This window comes from Candoia aspera, chromosome 1 (genome assembly GCF_035149785.1).
Source record: "Candoia aspera isolate rCanAsp1 chromosome 1, rCanAsp1.hap2, whole genome shotgun sequence".
Lineage (NCBI taxonomy): Eukaryota > Metazoa > Chordata > Lepidosauria > Squamata > Boidae > Candoia > Candoia aspera.
In genome coordinates this window covers 87392883-87408397 of record NC_086153.1, presented here as the reverse complement: position 1 = coordinate 87408397, position 15515 = coordinate 87392883, and the positions used below count along the sequence as shown (strand labels likewise).

General features: G+C 38.3%; 1 protein-coding gene across 1 annotated transcript in view; it reads left to right on the top strand.

The window, feature by feature from the left end:
- The first annotated feature begins 4439 nt into the window (after positions 1 to 4439).
- Positions 4440 to 15515, top strand: part of ADGB (androglobin) — a 137425-nt gene continuing 126349 nt past the window's right edge. The window contains exons 1-2 of the mRNA XM_063308924.1: positions 4440 to 4584; positions 13693 to 13870. Of these exons, the coding sequence (XP_063164994.1) occupies positions 4511 to 4584; positions 13693 to 13870 (252 nt within the window). The 5' untranslated portion in view covers positions 4440 to 4510. The remainder of the gene's footprint in view (positions 4585 to 13692; positions 13871 to 15515) is intronic.

Sequence of the window (15515 nt, the reverse complement as noted above, 5' to 3'; positions counted from 1 at the left end):
CAACATCTTGCCATTCCTTATTACTAACAGAATAAGGTAAGTAGTACAGTTTTCCAGAAGGATAGCTGTGTTAGTCTGTGCCAACAAAAATGACAAATTCTTGTAACAACTTAATACTATAAAAATGTACTATAAGCTGTTGTGTATCTGATGGAAGTATACTGCAGTTCATTGACGTTTGTGCCGTAACAAATGTGTTGGTCTAATATGCCAAAAGACTCATTATTTATACTAGTTATTGCTTGCTACAACTAGTTATTGTTACTGACATTTACAGCCCCTTTTAGGGCCATTGTTAACCCTCATTTACTGTGCTTCAAGCTGTAAATCCTATTTCCTGTCCTGGGTGAGGGACTGAAAGGGGAATAAAATATACAGATCCCAAAAGTTGAAGATACACTTATTACTGGAGGCAAATAATTCGTGAAAAACTAAAACCATTCCTCTGCAGATTTGACTATTCTCTGCTCTCCCAAATCAATGTTGATTGAAAGCGGTATGGGACCTTAATCCAGTCTTCCCCCACCTATTCCTTTATGGCTATATTTTACTATCAGTAGATAATGAGAACAAGAGTACAATACACATTACAGGCATCAGGTTTTGGGAAACTAATGAGTTCAATGAAACATATTTTTGTATTCAAGGTTTTAGCTACAAATTTATGGTATATTGACATTTTAAAAAATGCCACAGTGTTCTTTATTACCAACTCAGTGTTTATAAGGTAGAGCCATGCATCAGATTGTTAAAAAGGTAGTACTAGTAGCAAGATGCAAAAAACAAACAAACATTACACACATGTGTACACATGTCAGGGCTCTGCATATCATCTGGGTTAATTCTCCATGGAGGAACAGTGTGTTTCTGTGAAGAATTTGCTTTCTGATTATTAGTCCTCATATAGATACAAAACAAATTTACCCGTCTTTCCTTTGTCTTCTCTCCATTTATGTCTTAACAATACAAGTCTACATCAATCTACTATCAATCTAGTTCAGTTTGAATGAAATTACAAATGTGTGTATAAGATTATACCAAAGTTATACTTGGGGATGCTCAAATATTTATATGACAAGTGGTTTGCTATTAAAAAGATATTTTTCTCTAAATTTCATAGATGAGTGAACTGAAACAATTATAAAATGGGAATAGTTGAGTTTTGTCCACCCTAGCTATATTTCCTGCATTATATCTCCTACTGCATGTTGAATCTTTCCTAGGCATCACATCACTCATTAATGCTGTTTCTGAATAATTTCCTCTCCTGGTCATGGTTATTCAGAAACAAAATACTCACTCTGAACAATGTATTTCCCATACTGTGGACATAAGCCTAAACTTAATAGGATGCTGCAATTTTCTTATATAGGTATCTATGTTTTAATAGAGACATGTCTTTTCAGAGTAAATTTACTCCGTTAATGAACAGGGCTATTTCAGGGAATGCTCGCCAGAGGTTCCACATTCTGTGCTGCTTTTGGCATTTGCTTCAAAGCAAAGGGAATAGGACCCTATGGAAAAGCAGAATTAGAAGAGATGTTCAAACTACTGCAGAAATGCACAATCTGTCAATTCAAGGATCACACCAAGCTTTGTGCAATATGTAAGGGGCTGCACTGAAAGAGTGCGTGGAACAATTAATCATTTTGGGAGTGAAGTAAGGGATGAAATGATTGCCTTAAGCCCCTGTATTTGTCCCCTTAAAAACATAAAAGTAAAAAAGGGGGGGCTTAAATGTTAGGTCCACCCACAAAGAGGTTGTTTTTTACACTTGTGAGCTGATAAGTAGCCTGAGTCCAGCTCTGCTGAATACAACCTCTTTAATACAGAATACCAATACAAGGTTCTCAAGAGTTGACGGTCCAGTCTTTCCTTAAATTTCTGCAGAGAAGCTTTTTTTTTTTTTTGCAGTAATTCTTTTACAGGAATTTTTCCTCAGGCATAGCCTCTTTCACTTTATCATTTCACCAAATATCTTTGTTTATATTTCCCATTAATATGACTCCAGATATTTCTGTGACACTCTGCAAGATAACTCTTTTTACTTTATCCAAATAGCTTCCATATTGTCTCCCTTATGTCTACTTTCCATTCATTCTGTTGGGAGATTATCTTCTAATTTTTCTACAAAGCTCCTGCTTTCTTCAGTGATTCTACTTTATTTTCCTTTCACTTTTTTCCTTTTCTTCCATGTCCATTTTCCCCCAAGTTCCACGGCTGACACTATCAATGCTCTGCCTCCATTCAGAAGCTCTCATCATTGTATACTTCACTAACTCTCCCAGTCTTCCAACATAAACAGTCAAATCTCAGTGCAATGTAGACTAGCCTCCTCGTGGTGCGCCCCGGGCAACGTGACTTGTCACGGCTAAATAGTCTACACATCTGGCTGCTGGACCTCAAAAGGATTTCCCAGCAAGAAAAAAAGCAGCATGAACACCGAACTGCTATGCCATATGATAAAAAAAAAGAGCAATCAATCATGCTTTTAAACTTATATTAATTTCTTTCTCATGTATATGTAGGAGTTAAGTTTAAACAATATATTTGAAACATACAAATCTTTTACTAAGGAAATTCTCAATTGTTACCTTGATCATCCGTTCATGGGTCTCTAAATGACTCAGCCACTTTTTTCATTATCTCCATTCACTGGAGTGTAATATGCAACTAACACTACCTGATGGATTCCTATTTTCATACACACAACAACCTAGATAACACCATCTCTACTGACATACATCTTAACTGCTTCCAAAAATAATTTTTGACTGCTATCAACATTGTTCTGCATTTTCTCTGCCTCATTTCTTAACAATTCTATGTTCTTTTTGTTTTCATTCTCCGCAACTAATATTTTCTCTATATACACAATTTACAATATCTTTCTGTGATCCTCATTTCTTACAGGAATCATTTTCTAAGATGCATTTTTTCATCCACATCTTTTTTTACCTCATCATTGCACGAAGTATTTTTTTTTCCATATTTCCTACTAGCATAAATCCACACACTTCTGTGGCACTCTGTAATTCATTTCACTCTGTTCCAAACAGCTTCTACGTTTCACATTAAGCTTTCCTGGCATCCAATTTCGTTCATTCTGTTGGGAAACCACGTATCTGTCTCTGTCTATAATTCTCTTCCTGCAATTGTTCTCATCTCATATTCCTCAATTATCACTATTCCTTGGAATTTAACATGCAACTATCATCAATCTTTGAGTTCCGACTTTCATACACAGCTAGAACAACGATACTAATTCATACTTTCTGACGTACATTTTATTTATAATTGAACTTACACTTTACTTCCCGGCATGCAAGCATCAACTCCACAAGATCAATCCACCTTCATTCACATTTATTACATACTTCCCCTTTCTTCTTTCACAAACACACAACACATATATTTTTTTTCATTCGATTTGTTAATTCATATTATTGACCAAATAAAAACGTCATAACCATATATTGGTTAACTAGACTTAGATATTCGAGAAAAGTTACAAATTTCATTTTGCAAAGCGAGACTCTTAAAAACAGCAAAATGCATCCCTCAATAGCATGCCTTAAAAGGTACCTTTATCGGATTAAACCTCATTCATCATTCCCCACCAGCGCTCAGGTGCGTGCAAGACGCCCCAGGTTTATTGTTTTCTGTTCACAAACACACATCTGCATTTCCATCCCTCGATTAAGAGGTAAACGCTGACAAACCGAACAGAAGTTAGGCGAAGTATGTCACAATTGCTTTGGAAGAAGTGTGGTCCTATTCCATATTTTGCTACTATTGGAGTAGCTTTGGAAGTGGTTACAGCGCAGAGCAATGCACTCTACTTCAGGTCGAATCTACTTCTGCTTACTTCGTGGACATGTCCAGATAGTATTCTTGGCGCCTATACCGAATTGCATTGCCAATCCTTTATTCCGGGATGTTTTTCAAGTCTCCGGGGCAAAATTGCAGCCTGGAATTCGCCCCTCTCTCTCTCTCTCTCTCTCTCTCTCTCTCTCTGTGTGTGTGTGTGTGTGTGTGTGTGTGACAGACAGACAGACACAGACAGACAGACAAGAGAGACTCTATATTTCTAGCTCTGTTTAGAGCATGATTTTCCAAAATGAGGTGTACCTCGCTTGGAAGAATCTTTTAGCTGCACATTGTTCTAATCTATCTACCTTTCCCAAAGTTAACTTATATTGTTTTCATTGTTCATGTGTGTTCAGTTGGATGTTTGGACATTAGGGGAGGTGTGTACATTAAGATTACGCTATAGGGAAGTGTGATGGCAAAAAGTTGGGGAATGAGAGCGGGGGAGTCTATATTTCTAGCTCTATTTCGAGAGTGGGAGAGAGTCCATTTTTGTAGCTCTACTTGCCGGAAGGTAATGTCTCGTGTCACTTTTCTCTCTTCCGGTCTAGGTCCCAGGCCGGCCGAAGGCGTCTCTTAGCAACCAAGCGGACGCTAAGGCAGTCGCCTGAGTGAGACGAGCCCGGCTGAGGATCCAGCCATGTCGAAGTTCGGCAAAAAGAAGGAGGTGGTGAAACCCAACAATGTTCTCCAGTCAAATCTGCCCGCTAAAGAGTAAGAACCTCCCTTTCCTTGAGGAGCTTTCTTCTTTCCTCTCTGCCCGCTTTGCCTGAGCAAAACGAGGCGGGTGTAACCCGAGGGGAAATCATCGACTCTCCCTCCCATTCCCTGGGATACCCCCAGCGGTTGTTCCTCCCTTTGAAATAAACTGGGTTTTCAGTCACTCCCGGATCGTGTGGAATAATAAGAGTGACAAGAGTGTTTGAACATGACCTTGGCTTACGTTTAGGCTGTTTTAAATTGTTCTTTTATCTTTGTAGGTTGCCTAGAGTTATGTGATTGATTGATTAAGACGATAATAATAATAATAATAATAATAATAATAATAATAATAATAATAATAGTAGTAGTAGTAGTAATCAACCAAATATTACAGGATTCCTATGGGGAGAAAACAGCACAAACAGTGCCCAGAGTCTGTATTGATTGGAGCAGTATATGTTCTTAAAATAAACGAACCTTGTCTGTTGCTATGAGCATTTTAGAGAAGGGACACCATAAATGACCCATTGTGGCTGCTTTGAAGATCCTTATTTTAGAGTTGTTGTGTACCACATGGATATTGGAGTAGATTCTGCTGCAGAAATCATCTGCCCATCTGAGGCATTCTTTTTCTAAGATATTCAGACCTCTTAAGCACAATACCTACTCCTAATTGGCTTGAAAGAGAGTGCATGGAGGTTGGAGGCAAGTTTGGAACAGGAATGTAGCTTTCAAGGGAGATGCTGTGTATTACATTATGGTGAGGTTTGCACAGCACAAATGATGTTGCTGGGTCTTTTGTTCCCACATCATTTTTACAGTCCTCCCAGCTGACACTAGGAAAGCTGGGAGGCTGCAGCATCTTCTCCTAGTTCCCTTTTTATTATTTAATTATTTATTTAGCCAGAACAGAAAAATAAATTATTATTAAATTTTTATCCCATCTTTTTTGTATATAACTCAGGATGGCAAACATACCTAATACACCTGCCTCTGATTTTTCCCCACAACAACCACTCTGTGAGGTGGGTCAGGCTGAGAAAATATGACTGGCCTAAAGTCACCCAGCCGGCTTTCACGCCTAAGGAAGGCCTAGAACTCACAGTCTCCTGGTTTCCAGTTCAGCACCTTAACCACTACACTAAACTAGGGGTAGTTAAGAAATTGTTTTAGTTTTAATTTTAATGTGATTTTATTAGAATTTTATTGTATATTTATTCGAATTTTATTGTATATTTATTCTGTATTGTAAACCGCCCAGAGTCCCTCTGGTCGGAGGAAATGGGTGGTGACAAATTTGATAGATAGATAGATAGATAGATAGATAAACAAACAAACAAACAAGCAAACAAACGAACTGGCTACCTGTGATGGCAGAAGCCTCCTATCCATTCCCCAGCCATTTCTGCCCATTTTCTGTAACATCTGTCATGGAGATAGAAATGGAAAAACAGAGGCAGTGTTCGTAGAGAGGCCATCATATACTGATCGGAGAAAAGGTAAGGGTTAATTAAGTACCTGGCCACCTATTCACACAACACAGCAGACTAAGAGTTATTTTCACTCAAATAAGATTGGTTCTTGATCTAACATCTGCTTGGTTCATTTGCTGTGAATAGGAACATTAACTCCATATTTTAGGGAAACATATTTTTCATACATTCAACAATTTGAGGCTGGGCAATGGCAGCTTACTGACAGGAGTATTTCTCCTGTCCCACCCTGAAGTTTGTGGTATTTTTATTAACCCCTAGGCATCTAAGCTAAGATAGCCAGGGACATCTAGTTCCCACACAGATGCACTTTTCAAAGCTGACTGCCTGATACTCAATGCTACCAATTACCCCACACACACTTTTTCCCCCTTTGGCAGAAGGATTTAAAGAATCTCTGAAAGAACCAACCACTGGATCAGCCTTTCTCAACCTTTTGACCCCGGAGGAACCCTTGAAATATTTTTCAGACCTTGGGGAACCCCTGCATATTCAGGCTCAGATATAGGCCAGAAGTTACAAAATTATTATATTTGTTTCATATGTAGGCATATATATATATATATATATATATATATATATATATATATATATGCATTAACAATATTCTTAAACTAAAAATAAAGAATGAAACTTACCTCTTTAATGTGAAGTTGCCCAAGTTTGAAATAATTTTTTAAATAAATCGCGATCTCCCAGGGAATCCCCAGTGACCTATCGCAGAACTGTAAGATTCCACAGAACCTTGGTTGAGAAACCCTGCACTGGATTAACATTTCTGAGTACTGGATCTTACAGTGACAATTGCCTTCCTGTAATGGATTTCACAATCACTATGGTGAGCAGTAGAGGTCAATATTTATGAGCCTATTTCGGGGGCACCCACAAGGAGGTGGTCAAAAAAGTCAAGACGGCACTTATGACCATATGGTTCAAACCCCATTCTTTTGTGCATGTATGTGATATTGACAAACATATAAAAAAGACAGTGCTTCAGTAGCGTGATCATGACCACCATCTTGACTTTTTTGATCACCCTTGTGGATGCTATTGGCCCATCTGGTAATGACCCCAACATACAGAAGATTGCAACTTGGAATAGAAGAGGAGACAATGGTAAAGAACATGAATTAACAAATGAACTGGAAGAAAGAAAAACAGATATGTTGTGTATTTGTAAGACTAAAGAGAAAAGTGAGGATGTAATAGATTTGAATGAAGGTAGCCTGATTTTGTAAAGTAGAATGTTTGAGTTTCACTATGACAGAAACAGAGCTAGACAACATTACCAGCCTTAGTTGCACAGATTGCACCTGCAGTATTCCTTACTAATAGTAAGGACAGTACTGGTCAGTTTTGCACATTTTAGTCAATATGCCACAAGTGTCACAGCACCTGGCGTATGGAACAGCCTGTCCCCTAAGATGTGGGCACTGGACTGGGATATTGGATGAGCCCAATATAGATGTGGATTCTGTTGAGAGTTAGCTATATGATGCTCAGTTAGTGAACGATGATTTTAATTCTGCTTTTTGTTTTGTTGAGAGGGGGGTTACTATATTTTGTGTGTGTAGATTGTTATTAAAAGGTAAAGGTTTCCCTTGACATTAAGTCCAGTCGTGTCCGACTCTAGGGGGCGGTGCTCATCTCCGTTTCAAAGCCGAAGAGCTGGCGTTTGTCCGTAGACACTTCCGTGGTCATGTGGCCGGCATGACTACACGGAGCGCTGTTACCTGCCCGCCGAAGCGGTACCTATTAATCTCACATTTGCATGTTTTCGAACTGCTAGGTTGGCAGGAAATTATTGTTATTATTGTTATTATTGTTAAGAGGGGCCGACCAAGGGCAAGGTGGATGGATGATATTCTAGAGGTGACGGACTCGTCCCTGAGGGAGCTGGGGGTGTTGACGACCGACAGGAAGCTCTGGCGTGGGCTGGTCCATGAAGTCACGAAGAGTCGGAAGCGACTAAACGAATAAACAACAATATTAATATATACACATATATATTAATATATATATATTATTATATATGTTATTATTATTATTATATATTGTTATTATTATTGTTGTTATTATTGTTATTGTTATTAGCCCCCCAGATTTTGTATTTAAGATGGGTGCCCATATAAATTGTCTAAATAAATAAATAAGAATTAACAAATGAGAAAGTATGAATTATTGTGGAAATTTGAATTAACCGATGAAATAAAAGTAGATAAACTATGGGTCTGTGAAATTAAGAGAAAGGGGATAGTTTTAATGGATCTGAATGAAATTGGTTTGCTTAGGAGATGGTTAAACTTTAAACTTGTTTAAAATGCGTGTGAAGATTGCATCTGTATCTGACAATTAGAAGAATGCTGTCACTGTTTTCCTATTCTAAGGGAAGGTAGCAAGATTGAATGTAAAACTACAGGGGGCTAGCTTGCTAAGTGAACTTAGGAAGCTGTTTGGCAGAATTCTGATAAAAGAGTACAAGAGGTGATAAAGATCACACCTCCTGTCCTGCTGACATTCAGCATTGTGGTGCCTTCTCTAGCCACTATCACTTTCCCATCATCCTTCACCTCTTTTCTTCAGTCTTCTTTCAATCTTTTATCTTCTTTGTTCTTCTCCAGTTACTGCTATGATCTTTAAAGTGTCTAACCTCTTTTAAAAGGGCCAGATCTTCCAAATTGGTAAAAGCAGGATACTTGAAAAAGTTAGGGAAAGGAGTGGTGTGGACATTCCTGATGTCATTTCACTTAAAACACAAAAAACTTGGTATCTTCATGACAAAATTACTTACGATACAAGGACAAACACTGATTTCTGAGCAGCCCTATGCCATACTGCCTCAGCATCAAAGCCCCACACAGAAAGAAATAAAAAGAAACACATGCAGCCGTGCTTAACACCACAGATCTTATTCAATAATAAATTGCACTGCTACCGCACTCAGCTTCATCCATGTTGTTGTTGTTTATTCATTCAGGTACTTCCAACTCTTTGTGACTTCATGGACCAGCCCAAACCAGAACTTCCTGTCGGTCGTCGCCACCCCCAGCTCCCCCAAGGTTGAGTCCGTCACCTCTAGAATATCATCCACCCGTCTTTTCCTTGGTCAGCCCCTCTTCCTTTTGCCTTTTACTTTCCCTAGCATCAGCACCTTCTCCAGGGTATACTTTAGCCACATAATGTCTTCTCATTATGTGGCCAAAGTACTTCAGTTTTGCCTTTAATATCATTCCCTCAAGTGAGCAGTCTGGCTTTATTTCGTGGAGGATGGACTGGTTTAATCTTCTTGCAGTCCAAGGCACTCTCAGAATTTTCCTCCAACACCACAGTTCCAAAGCATCTATCTTCCTTCTCTCAGCCTTCCCTATGGTCCAGCTCTCGCAGCCATACATTACTACGAGGAACACCATTGCTTTAACTATGCGGACCTTTGTTGTCAGTGTGATGTCTCTGCTCTTAACTATTTTATTGAGATTTGTCATTGCTCTCCTCCCAAGAATTGAACGTCTACTGATTTCCTGGCTGCAGTCAGTGTCTGCAGTAATCTTTCCACCTAGAAATACAAAGTCTGTCACTGCCTCTACGTTTTCTCCCTCTATTTGCCAGTTATCAATCAAGCTGGTTGCCATAATCTTGGTGTTTTTGAGGTTTAGCTGCAAACCAGCTTTTGCACGTTCTTCTTTCACCTTCATCATAAGGCTCCTCAGTTCCTCTTCACTTTCAGCCATCAAAGTGGTATCATCTGCATATCTGAGATTGTTAATGTTTCTTCCAGTGATTTTAACCCCAGCCTTGGATTCCTCAAGCCCAGCACATTGCATGATGTGTCCTGCGTACAAGTTGAATAGGTAGGGTGAGAGTATACAACCCTGCCGTACTCCTTTCCCAATCTTAAACCAGTCCGTTGTTTTGTGGTCTTCTTACCATTGCTACTTAATCATTATACAGATTCCTCAGGAGGCAGACAAGATGACTTGGTATCCCCATACCACTAAGAACTTGCCACAATTTGTTATGGTCCACACAGTCAAAGGCTTTAGAATAGTCAATAAAACAGAACTAGATGTTTTTCTGAAACTCCCTGGCTTTTTCCATTATCTGGAGGATATTGGCAAATACTGAAAACAGTATAGGAGATTCAGCTATTGGACAGGATGGTACTGTTCTTCTCCCACTATTCTCCACACATATTGGACATCAAAATAATGGATTATTCATTATATAATTCAAGGTGTTGGTTATCACCTTTAAAGCCCTACATGGCATGGGGCCAGATTACCCGAGGGACCGTCTCATCCCCATAACATCGACCCGCCCCACCCGATCAGGCAGAGAGGGCATGTTACGGACCCCGTCTGTAAGAAAATTTCATCTGGCAGGGTCCTGGAAGCGGGCCTTCTCTGCAGTGGCCCCTGCCCTTTGAAACATCTTGCCCCTGAAGGTGAGGCAGGCCCCTTCGCTCCTGACCTGCAAGGCCCTGAATACTTGGTTCTGCCATCTCGCTTGGGGCGGGAAGGTGGGTAGTCATTCTTGGGGGTGGCTTGCGCTTAGAGCCCCTCCCACCAGATTGGAATTTTTATAGCCACTTGGATTGTATATTTATTTATATTGTATTTTATATTTGTAACTTGTTTTTACTTTTTACAGGATTTTAACATTTATTGTTACAGTATTAATTTTATTGTGAACCTCCCAGAGTCCCTCTTTTGGGGGAGATGGACGGTAACAAAATTTGAAGAATAAATAAATAAAAATAAATTATCTTACAGGGCTAAGATGACTCACAGTTTCTTAACCATTAACCTACTTTGTGCAGCAAGTATATAATGTGAATATGATAGACTTTCTGCATTCATTCACAGGTTTACTTTGGGGGGGGGGGAAATAAGTATTAGAAAATCAGAAAAATTACAATTTTTTTCTCCCTTTTGTCTTTGGTGGACAGACAATCACAGCTACATCCACATTTTGGATTTCCGGTTTTTTAAAAATAAGACACCAATCACTTTCCAGTTGTGATTTTTTAAACTGAACTTGGAGTTTTAGACAGAGTATGTATCAATCATGTTTATGATCATTCTTTCATTGGCTGAAAAGCAGAAAAAAGCAGAATATTACACATATTTTGCTTTGTAACTTAGGTTCCAGAATGGCTGGAGATCAGGTATGTTTTAAAATAAAAACTGAGCTTTTGAGAATTATTATACACTCAGAGGCAGATGTTTCCATTGACTTCCATGTGGATGCCCGTGCCCATCAACCCCTCTCCCAACGCAGAATTGAATGGGTCTGTTAAATAACAATTGTCTATATTCAGTAGAGTTCTCATGTTACTCTTTATTTATCCAAATAAAACATAACCATGTATGAAGAAAATGAGTTTTCTTAGCTGAGAAAATAAAAATCATTCCTCTCTATCATATACTCTATGGGAAGTCTTGCTCAGTTATGGCTTTTAGTTTGTTTCGTACTGACAAACAATGAATGCTTGGATCATGCTTATTTTCAGCATTTGTGTATACTAAGCATTCTCAGTTTTAATGCAAAATAGATACATTTGTGAATATTATCAAAAGAGAAGCTTATGACAGTCTTTGCAACAGTCCAACATTAAGTATACAATCGGTACTTTAGTCCTGCTGCAGGGAAACAGTGTACAGTGGCTAGATGCTTCTATTATACTTAATTATAGCTGTAGCCTTTTCTAGCTGGTATATGGATTAAACTCCTGTTTGGTTTTGGCATTTAAAATCAAATATATATTCATATAACTTTTTGACTTTTTGACATATAGAGTGAGTATAAGAATTGCATATAGCTTCAGTTTAGAAAATGTCTCAGGTGGATCATTTTGGTATGCAGTGTCATTCATACACCTATCACACATTGGGGAGTGCATTTAAAAATACAAACTGACAAAAACTGGTTTTCATGACTTAAAAATTGCATGTTACATGGCTTTTAGTGCCAACTAGATTTTTTGTGATATGGTTAGTTCTAGCATGAATTTTTTTAAAAGCTAGAAAGGAGATTGAGATTGGGATTGCAATCTGGATGGAGATGGGCTTTAATCTTTTAAATCTACAGTAGACTCTCAGTTAACTGGAACTCAAGGAACCAGCATTCTCAAGCAACTGGCAGAAAAATCGAACTGGAAAAAAACGGCACTCTCAAGCAACTGGAAAAAAATCTGTATCTCTCTGCTGCCATCTACTGGGTATTAGGGTTGAAATAGTAACTTTCAAGCAACCAGGAACTACATTTATCCGGCTTCTACCAATCTCCATGGGTGCCGGTTAACTGAGAGTCTACTGTAGTATCGTCAAAATGCACTTGGAGGAAAGCTCCCATTGGCACTAACAGGAGTTTGCCTCCCATTAATACTAATTGCTGAGGGTCTTGATTCTCCCTGGGCCCATTTCAAAAGCAAAATACAAAAACCCTGACCCTCTCATAGACATGTTCAAATTACAGTATTCATTTTTTAAACTCATGCCAAGCTAATCCAAAAAATACTAAATGTAATAAATACTTTGATGCCTGGATTTGACTGGATGAAAACACTATTGTTTTGTCCAATATGTGTTTCGCCTATGACTAAAAAATAACTCTCTGGAACAAAATAGTTAAGTTTTCCTACAAAGATAAAGTACAACAAAGGAAGTTTTATACATTTTATTATGTTGTAAGCCACCTGTTTTCATTTTCTTAGTGTGATGTATTATGAATTATTGCTCTACATTTAAAAATCCTCTTGTGTATCTCTCTTAGCTAAGCCATTAATAAGGACAGCAAATTGAAAAGTTTTGCTACCATTATTTTGCTATCAAAATAATATATATTATCAACATGAATCAAATTACAGTCATAAAAATCATGCTGTCATTGTGACCATTTGAAAGTTGTTCCTGCTGCCTAGAAAATAGACTTGGAACAATAGGCTGTGAGTGCCAATTACACATCTCATAGGTGTAAGCAATATCGTTTGGAGGAAAAAAAATGTTAAAAAATGTTAGTAGTTTTTTCAAAAGTTTACTTAATAAATGTGTATTTATAAGTTGTTACATCCATACATCATTATGGTAAGAGCAAGTGTAGATAATTTATGAATCTGAATGTAGTACTGTGATCTGAGAATACAGTGATGCAGACTTAATTTTTATTCAACAGTATCATACTCTGCTACTTTTATAAAGTTGAAGCACAGAATCCTTTTTGCTTCACATTTGCAGTAGACAGCTCCTCTTTAAGTATCATGCAACTCATTTCATTTTCCACCCCAACCACTGCACAATTAAATACTGTTTCATTTGTATTTACTGATTAGTTTTAGGGACTTTCTCATGGATAAATTAAAAGGTATTGGGCGTCTCAGTCTAATAGTGAAACACAGTATAACTACATGATTTCAGGAAGCACTTTTCTTTTGTCTGTCAAAAGGCATCGAGCGTGGCAGATTGCTGAAGTGAAGTATAAATTAACAACATTCCCATTTTACTAGTTAGTTTTAATTGTACTTAGCAACTAATTGTATTTAGCAACGTTTCAAAAATTGAAAGCAAATATGAAAATGTTTCCCGTGTAAGAATAAAATACAAGTTCTTCTTATGTTCATATTGTATTTCAGCCTCTGGTTTCTTTCCGGATCAGCCTCTACTGTAAATCCTCAAGGTGCTTCACCTGAGTTAAAGAAAGGAAGATTTCCTATCTGGCCAGAATGGAGTGAAGCAGACATCAATGCAGAAAAGTGGGATGCTGGAAAGGGTGGAAAGGAAAAAGATAAAGCTGGAAGAAGCCCTATTCTAGTAAGTTTCCTATAAATCTACCTTTTTTTCTTATTCATCAATGTATAGAAATGTTCACATTGCTTTTTTCTTATCTATTGAAACTTTGAAATTTAGTCACCTTTTACTTGGATTCCAATCTGGAAAGTTTGCATCTCATATGAGATATTTCAGAACAATTAAAGAAAAAAATGTTACAATATTTATTTTGATAAATAACTGTGGGCATTTGGGTGCATTCAACCACCAAAGCAATTATACCAACAGATGTTGGTATCACATATACTACAATGCTGTAGTATTCTAACTGGGACCAAGGTTTTCCCATATTTCATTTCTCATTCTCAGAGATCACCTGAGCATAGAAAGTTATAAGACCACCAGTAAGTCATCTTTTGGACCCATCTATTGCCAAGCATGCATGTAACATGTCCTAATCATTCATATTTCTGTTTTTGTGCTGTTTTGATGGCATCTTTAAAGTTCCTTCTGGGTCACATTTCTTCATTTCAGATCTGGTCACTATTCACCTTTCTATCATACACTGTATTACTCTAAGCTTCTCCACTTCCAGTTTTCTTAGGTTCCACACTTTACAGCCGTAGATCATTGCTGGTATAACTACAGTGTTGAAGGTGTCCACCCATGCTTTGGTGTTTCCCATCTGTTGTAGAATTGGTTTCATTTGGTTAAAGCTAAGATATGTGACTGTTCTTTGGTTTTGTGATCTGACTTCAGGAGCTTCGCCAAACACCAGAAAAATTGGCAGACATGCATTTTCATGAAGAGCTTGCTAGGGAGCTGGAATTAATCACTCACTTGGAGTGTCCTTGAGTCAGAAGTTGGTGACAAGAAGACATACAGTAGGATACAGATAGTGTGCATGTGCAAGCAGGGCAGAGAGCACAAGGCAAGGTAACAGAAATACAAATGGAAAAGTCTTTGGAATGTTTAGGGGTAGGCCAGAGTCAAGGTCAGGAACAAGCCAGGGTTGAGAGCACAACAGGAATCAGAGACAAAGAGTATGGAGCATGGAGTTGCATGTGGAACTTGCTTCCAGTGACTAAAGTGGCAGTGATGGTGTTTGAATTTGCTCAGCTGATGGTAGATGAAGCAACCAATCTGTCAGGTCCAGGTGGGGCTTGCTGCTTTCAAATGAGACATCTGCTTTTGGGGGATGCAAGGCTTTTCCACACTGCTTGGCACCCATGTCAGTTGCAGAGGCCTCTGTACTGGCAGAGGAGCAACCTGTCTGGTGAAATCAAGGCCCCCTCCAGTGTTTTTTGTGCCAGAGTCTGCTGGCATCTCCAAGTCCACCCCTTGAGTTATGATCTTCGCTGTGATATCTCTTGGTTGATTGAATAAGTGGTGTTATCTCCTAGCCAAGGTAGTTGTAGGAACTGACATCCTTTATTGGCTCCTCATCTAGTTTCATTTCATGGTATAGACAGAATTGCAAGCATTGAGTCTCTGTTCTGTTGCATTTTCTTTTGGCTATGATATGATGATAATTCTCACTTCTGATGGTTTCATGAGTTGTTTTCAGGAATTTTCATAGTTCTCTTTTAGGCTTTGCCTTATCTATTGATTCAGTTCACAGAGTGCAATCCTATCAAGCTTATTTTCCTATTGGAACTCTTTCTCTCTGCTAAGAACTTTTTAGATT